Raw genomic sequence first — 8,281 nt, forward strand, 5'->3', positions numbered from 1 at the left:
CTAGGACTCCAAGATCCCTTTCCACTTCCGTGCCTCCAAGCAGGTCATTCCTAGGCAGTAGGCATGCTGGACATTTTTCCTCCCTAGGTGCAGCACTTTGCATTTCTCCTTGTTGAATTGCATTCTGTTGTTTTCTGCCCATATGTCCAACCTGTCCAGGTCTGCTTGTAGTTGTTCCCTGCCCTCCGGTGTGTCCACTTCTCCCCACGGTTTTGTGTCATCCGCAAACTTGGACAGAGTACACTTCACTCCCTCATCCAAGTCGCTGATGAAGACATTGAAGAGTATCGGTCCTAGGACCGAGCCCTGCGGGACCCCACTGTCCACACCCTTCCAGGTCAATACTGACCCATCCACTATGACGCTCTGGGTGGGACCCTCTAGCCAATTCGCCACCCACTGGACTGTGTAGTCATCCAAGTCACAGCCTCTTAACTTGTTCACCAGTATGGTGTGGGATACCGTATTCAGGCTGCCTATACCACTTGTGGTGCTAATGCCACAGGTTGGCCACCCTTGTTTTAGAGCAGTGCTCCTGGGCTTGGCAGGGGACAGTGGAGAAATGTCCTACAGCAGGGGCAGGCAATTAATTCAGGCGGAGGGCTGCTTACTGAGAGTTGGCAAGCTGTCAAGGGCCACATGACAGGCAGTCAGGGGCAGCTACATATTAATTTTCTAAATTTTTTTAGGGGCCCCACGGGCCAGATAGTGGCCTGGTGGGCCACATCTGGCCTATGGGCCACATTTTGCCCACCCCTGTCCAACAGGTTGTCAGAGAGACTTTGTGAAGGTGTGCCAAAGCACTTTTCCTCAGATCTTCCTCTAAGAGAAAGCTGAGCTATGTTGGCCGAAATCATCTTGAAGCAAGATTCCTGACATGGAGAAGTTAATTTAGCAGTTAAGTCATTAGAGAGAGGTAGTTTGCCCAGTTAGTCTAAAGTCAAGTATTAGTCTATAGGGGAGCACCTTAAAGACTAACTCCTTCAGAAAGGCATAAGTTTTCATAAATTGCAGCCTACATCATGAGATGCTATGAATGGACTTGCAGGGAGCAGAAAAGAAAAAAAAAAAAAAAATTGAAATGCAAAGCAGGGGTGCACGGATAAAGATTTTTTTGGGCTGATACTGATGGCTGCTTATTAACAAGCCATATCTGCCAATACCAGTCTGTTTGTTGATATGCAGCCTGGTAGCTTGGAGATAACGTCCAGCTGGTAAGTCTGGGGCGGGGGGCAGACCGAGGCCCCTGTGGTGAGATAGCGAGAGGGGCAGGCACTGCCTGAGCGGGGTGACACAGGTCATGGGACAGTTCTGTGGCTTGTCCGGGTGTGGGGGCACAGGGAGGTGGGGCAGCTCCTGCTGCTGTGCACACCCCCAGGGCAGGCATAGGAGGGTATGTGACCCCCAGATCTGTGTGTATGGTGAGGGCAGGCTGCTTGCTCAGGGCCAGGGCTGCACCAGATTCTTCCCGGTGGTGGGGGCTGGGCCCAGGCTCCGCTCAGGATAGGTGGGATGGGTGGTGGTAGCACCAGGAGGGGTTGTTACAGAGTGGGCTACAGCCACCCCAAAATTCCCTGTAACCACCCCTCCCAGCACCACTGTCGCCTGCCCCACCCCTGTCCATCCCACGTGCAGGCTGGGCCCAGGCCCTCCCCTCCAGGAAGAGCCCAGCACAGCCCCTGCCCTGAGTGTGTAATGGGCACCTCCCCTCACCCCACACAGATCCAGGGGGCACATGCCCCCATGCTTCCCCCAGGGTGTACATAGTAGCAGGAGATGCCCCCCGCTCCCTGGACAAGCCATGGTTCCACCCTGTGCCCCACCCTGGCTGTGCAGTCCCTGCCTCAGCCCTGCTCACTCCCCTACTGCAGGGGCCTCAATCTTGCCCCCCACCCCCCTACACCCCACAGATGGGGTGTAGGAGCCAAATGCTGCTCTCCAAGCTGTTGGGATGCACTCTTGGCTGCATGCATGCTGCAGCTGCGCACATGCAGGCAGCATTTATTAGTAACATTATCACCCGCATCAGCCAAAAAAAGGCTATGGCCTATAATGTCAATTTTCTTTTTATTGGTGCAGATACGATATGAACTGTATCTCTAATGCAAAGGATAAGAATAGGGGAGGGGGCACAGCAGAGTTAAATAACTGAAAATGTTGTCTTAAAATGGGAAGTGTTGGCTATCCTTAATATAATCAGTGTACAGGATGCTGGTTACTTAGAAGCTGGGGGGGGGTTCAGTAATTTAAGAATTTGGGGTATTAAATAGAAGATCACAAATTATTAAAACTTCCAAGAGAATGTTTTTCATTATTAACTTTTGGAATAGTACATAATGATGCTATTAAAGCAGTAGGATTGAGCAATAGGATTTAATGATATATGTGCAACCAGCTATTAAATTGAAGGAAAATTTTATAGGGTATAAAACCTCATGATTCAGAATTTTTGTTAACCCTATGGTGTTTTATAATTGTGCATAGCTTGGTTTCTCAGTTTGCTCAGAGTGTACTAAATTAGATAAGCCATTGACCTGACTTGATATTGCAATTCCTATGCTGTCAAAGAGTATCATCCTTTTGGTATTCCATTAATCAGTATTTTCCAGTTTGAAGGATTTATGTAAAACTTAAGATGTTTTCTCTTTTAGATTCATCTGCATTTACCCAGCGTATTTAAACAACAAGAAGACAATAGCTGAAGGAAGAAGGATACCCATAGACAAAGTATTTAGCGGATGTCACGAGAAAACTAAGTTTTGTGTCACTTGGTTGGAGGGGGGTGGGTAGAAAACTGCAAAAACTAGCAATCTACTTTATTGTTCCTCAAAAAAAAAAGACAAAGATGCTAGATGACTTCAGACTGTAGTTTATTTGAATTTGGTTTCAGAATGACACCTCTTATTCTTGTGTGAGCTAAGCTCATACCTCTACAGGGAGAAACTGATTACAGCCTGGAAAAGTTCAAAAAATAGACTAATGTGGCACAGAATTATTTGCCTTCCCTTGCAGTAATGCTAACCTGGGCTGTTTTTAATAACTTGCTTGTAATTTAATGACTTTACTAATCTGGATATGGAGTCTTTGGCCTCTTGGTTTGCCTTTACATTCCCTCCGTGGGGTTACCAGGGGCAACTGAAAATAGAACATGTTGAGTAAACTTTTGTAACTTACTTGTTCTTGTCACCTTGCCTGCATGTGTCCTGAAATATTTTATGGTTAGATAGCCTACATGATTGGGTCATTGATATTGTACATCACATAGCATATTCAGAAATGCAATGGATTAACATTTAGCAAATTATAAAACTTGTAGATTCTTGCTACCAACTTCTAGATAATTTTTTCAGTGAAGACAAGACCTGGTAGGAAAGTCATGGATTTTACTAATTGAAAAGGTGCTTCTCAGGCCTGCTCTAGATATCTTTTTGTACCACTACAGAAAATATAGTGCTATGGTCCACCATACTGGCCGGAGTGTGACAAAGGCATGGTTTGGAGTTGCTCCATGGCTCCCTGTGCCCCCAGGACTTTAAAGGGCATGCTGGCAGCCCTGAACTGGGGCGTGCTCCTCACTTGTCTAAAACTTGAAAGGACATGTAGCAGTTCCCTGGTTCCAGGCTGCTTACACAGGCAAGCAGGCAGTCTGGGCCTGGGACTGCTTGCAAGATGTTTGGGGGTGGCAAGAGTTGACAGGGGTGGATTTGCTACTATGGGACAGAGCTGTGTGCAGGCTTTCCCAGGTAGCCAGGGCTGAGTTGGGGGTTCTGCTGCCACTGTGGCTGCCCCATCTGTGGTAGCTGGTGACAATCGGAACAGGGCTGTCAGGCAGCCAGCTGCTCTCCTTCTCCCTTGGGGGCTGGGAGCAGTGTGCAGAGCACTGTTGGATGGTGGAGGGGTTTGCTGTATGTCACACCTTTAAAAATTCCTCATAGTACAAGTTCTGCACACTTCCCTTATATTTGTCTGTTAAGTCTCTCTCTCAGCTGGGATCTGAACCTACGTTTTCCAGTTCTCTGTTGCTTTCTGATGCATATGTTTCCTGGAATATGTTTGGATTCTTAAATGACTTGCATAAATAGAGAAGGAGCCAACAGATTTTTCTGTGAAGCATCCTTCTTTCCTTCCTTTTCCCCCTATAGAATGTCTAGACCTGTTTCTCTGCTGTAGATGAACTTAAAAAAGGTAGTAATTTAAAATTTTCTTTAATAGGCCGTTGAAAATCCCACACCTACAGAAATCCAAGATGTGTGTGCAGCAGTGGGACTCAATGTACTTGTAGAGGTAATGTAAAAGTTTTGGGTTTTTTAGTTAGTCTCCATAAAGACTATTTTCATGATAGCTGTATTTAAAAACTGAAGAAAACCTCCTTAGGAAAGTCACATAAACAAACATAATTCTGTGCAAGTGAATTTCAGGGTTGTTGGTTATCACATTTACCCAAAGAACCTTGTCTGCTTAAGTGAACTTAGCACTTTTATATGGATGTTACAGTATTGGAGAGACTGCAGGAAGGAACCATAAAAATAACTTTAGATGACAGAAAAATGTATATTGAGAGCCTTAAAGAACTTTAGTTTAGTTTAGTTTATCAGAAAAGCAATGACTTGATTAGGGTTTGTAATTACCTTCACAGGGAGACTATACAGAGTATTCTAGGCTTTTCAGTGTCAGAAGGCCATAGTAAGAACCAGTGGCTAGAAGTGAATTCAGACAGTTTCAGGTTAGAAATAAGGGACAGTCTTTTGTTCTGTTTTGTCTTTATAAACAGTGAGGGGGATCAACCACTGGAACAAGCTGTGAATAGTAGTGGTGACTTCTCTATCTCTACCATCAGAGCATATCTGGATCCTAGAAAATACAGGAAACTCTCGCTATCCGCGGGTTTGGCATTCACAGTTTCAAATATTTGCGAATGCCGAACCAGCGTCTTAAATACACATAAAGGAGCTCCTCAGGAACTCCATGCTTGCTGCCATATTGCTTGGTGTAATAATTTTAAGATGGAGCTCCTATGAATAATTGATTCTTCTGGTTTGTTGGCAATTCCAAAATAGTTTGATTTCAGATCAATTAAATGTCTTTTGTCTTTACTTTCATTTTATTACAAAATTATTAATGCCTTAAACTTCAGAAAAAATTTAAATTGAAAAATCAACATATGTTGTAGTGAAAATAGTGCAGTATTTTTGTTTTTCCCCAGAATGTATGTTTGTTTTTTTCATGAAAATTCATCAGACTTTACAATGGTTTGTTGTCTTGTTCTGAAGTATTTCTGATGAGCTGAATATGAAGTTTTGGTGGGAAAAAGACTGGGCAATTTCTTACTTTCAAGCACCTCTATTTTATAGTATCTACTTTCCTGACTTGGTCTCCATAAGTTGCTGGCAGTTACTAATGGGTTATGAAAACCCATACGTCAGCATCAAGGGTTGGCAGACTATAGCCCACAGGCTGGATAGGGCCTACAGATAGGACTGGGTCCAGCCCACGAAGATTTGGTCTGATCTGCATTTTACTAAGGAAAGACTAGTTTCCATCCATTTGATCCAGTTCATATTTTGCTAATAGCATGATTATCTCCGCTGCTCTGCCAGCTCCTCCAGGAGAGCTGCTTTTCTTCACTGCAGTGTCTACTCCCCATCCATGGAGCTGAAGTGGCCCAGGGGGTTAATGACCCCTAACACTACCCAGTCACAAGCAGCAGTTTGTGTTAGTAAAAGGTTATCAACCCCTGCTCTACACTGCTGTGACCCCTAGTAGGTGTAGATGTTCACTCATTTATGGAAACATTAATGTTCTAACTTAAGCTTGTATGCTTTTACTGCCCTTCCTGCTGAATTACTTTCTTTTATCTTCAAATCTATATTTGAAACCATTTCTTTTTATATGCTAGAAAAATAAGATGTACCCCAGAGAATGGAACCGTGATGCCCAGTTTAGAGGCCGAGTAAGAGTTCAGCTCAAACAGGAGGATGGCAACCCATGTTTACCTCAGTTTCCATCACGTGAGTAGACTTCTTGGGGTTGGGTGTTGTGGGGACTTTCAAGTAACTAGTCACTGTTGGACAACTATCTATTTAAAATAGGCTGGATCAATTTTCCCTACGCTTATGACCAATTCATTAAAATACGTATGGAGTACTTTGTCATTATTTACTGTAAATCTAGCCATTAAAATGCTTAGCTAGTATAAGCCAAAATAAATTTGTAGCCAAACAGACTGAGCAAATCAGCATATATGAAGTGGTTGCAGGGTGCTATATTATTATTATTTCTCCTTTTCTCAGTTTCATAATTGTGAAGTAAAGTTTAGGTCTTTGGGGTGACCACTATTCCCAACACCTCCTAAAACAGTGTACTCCTTAAGCCAGAAGAACTGTTTTTCTTCAAAACTATGATTTTCCCTTTTGGCTTGTGTTGCCATACTTCAGTTACTTTTCGATCAGTTTATCAGTTGCTATGCCATTCATTAGCATACAAGCCAATTTTGTACTTAATGCTCATTGAAAATACTAACATCCCCCCCCCCCAAAAAAAACAACAAAAAACTCTGAATGGCATTGCTAAAGAAGCCTTGCTAATTAAAGTAACATAGCAGCAGCATTACATTGTTTTATCTGCTTGGAAAGGGATGGGGGTAAAACTTAACTTAAAGTGGGAGAGTCAGTATTAAAAAGTAGAATTTTGTTGGTGGATTCATTGTAGCCCTGGGTTGAGAGGAAGAAAACCATGGAATCTGCTGGTGGGTGCAAGTAATTGGGACACAGTGTTGGCTCCCAGGAAGGTGACTACAGCAAGTTCTGGTTCTCTGTTCAGGTCCAGCCAGCTGTATTTATAAGGATAGAGAATGCTTATATTGAGTGAAGAATGAAACAGTCTCTTGGAGACTTTAGCCTCTCCTGTGTGCCAGTAACTGGTGTAGGAAAATGTCAGGGCATCTCACCTTCCAGTGGCTGTGCAAGCTAGATCTTCATTTGGATTATAGTACAACTTCTTAAGTAGACTCCAGATGGTTATGACTAGATTTCTTCTGAATTTCTTGGTGCTAATGATTTTCTAGTAATGTTCCAATCCAAAAAATGCCACATACCAAGCACAGAATACCCTTTTACTGGTCTCCCCAGCACAGGGAAAAGAAGCAGAGTCTTGGACTTCATATGCGTTTTGACACAGCCCTGACATTAGCTATGCTGATTTTTAAAGTGATCGTTATAACTAATGTAGAGAGCATATATATCTGTGTAATGTTGATCTTTCTCTCCTCTCCCTAGGTAAGTCAGTAATGCTGTATGCAGCAGAAACGATTCCCAAACTGAAAACAAGGACACAAAAAATGGGAGGGAGTGACCAAAGTCTCCAGCAAGGAGAGGGAGGCAAGAAAGGCAAAGGGAAGAAGAAGAAATGAGCCTGTGACTGGCTTACATGTACTTTGTATAAACATAATTATGCCTAGTTTGGATGGACATGTTAACAGTTGTGACTCTGAAGTCAACGATGCAGAGAAGAAATGAGAATTGGTGAAGCTGTACAGAGTTGTTGGGTTTTTTTATTGAACTGGAATGCATGTAACTGTACTTCACATTGTGTAACAGTAGATCCACATGTATTCACAGACAACCCCTCAAACTCCAAAGTAAAGTACCTTCAGTCCTAGAAATTAAAGAGAACCAAGACAAACTGAGGAGGAGGCAGGAGAGGGGTGAAGAAATATGAAGCTGTATGCTGCTTTTAAAATATCCAGTTTGTTTTTTTTCTTAAAGTCAGCTGCCTTAGTACACCATTTACTCTTCTGATAAAGAGAACTGTCTCAATTCTGGAGGTTGTATGTCACTATAGTTGGAAAATTTATGATGAATGAAGTAATCATTACTTTGTACATCTCACTCCTATCTTTCACAAATGTTAAATTTAATAAAATGGCAAAAGTAATTCTCAAATTCTATTTGCTTTTACAAAAAATGCTGTGTTCACAGTAGCATTATTCCTTAAGATGATCACACAAACTTTTTTTTTTTTTTTACACTCCTTTTAAAAGCTTGTGGCTGTTATCTGCATTCTGTGAAATAGCTGATAGACTGTTAGGTGTATACAGAATTCAGCATTCTTTCTCCACTAAAAATAGTCTTCTTTTATAATAAATCGAACCCAAATTTTGGGAGTACTAACTGCTAACTTTGTAAAACACAAATATTCTGTCATGTTTTGCAGAGCCATGTAACTTGCTGATGAAGGGAAAGGTCAGTCATTCATATAGAACGCTCGGCCAATCTGGACATCT

The 8,281-nt window shown here is 42.6% G+C and overlaps 1 protein-coding gene across 1 annotated transcript in view; it reads left to right on the forward strand.

Moving 5' to 3' along the window:
* The window catches only part of SRP19 (signal recognition particle 19), a gene marked incomplete at its 5' end in the record, with an annotated part of 9,010 nt that extends 1,048 nt beyond the window's left edge, over nucleotides 1–7,962 (forward strand). Inside the window, 4 exons of the mRNA XM_014521104.2 lie at nucleotides 2,652–2,727; nucleotides 4,213–4,284; nucleotides 5,897–6,008; nucleotides 7,275–7,962. Of these exons, the coding sequence (XP_014376590.2) occupies nucleotides 2,652–2,727; nucleotides 4,213–4,284; nucleotides 5,897–6,008; nucleotides 7,275–7,408 (394 nt within the window). The remainder of the gene's footprint in view (nucleotides 1–2,651; nucleotides 2,728–4,212; nucleotides 4,285–5,896; nucleotides 6,009–7,274) is intronic.
* Nucleotides 7,963–8,281: the final 319 nt, after the last annotated feature.

The sequence above is a fragment of the Alligator sinensis genome, unplaced genomic scaffold, assembly GCF_000455745.1.
Source record: "Alligator sinensis unplaced genomic scaffold, ASM45574v1 scaffold225_1, whole genome shotgun sequence".
Lineage (NCBI taxonomy): Eukaryota > Metazoa > Chordata > Crocodylia > Alligatoridae > Alligator > Alligator sinensis.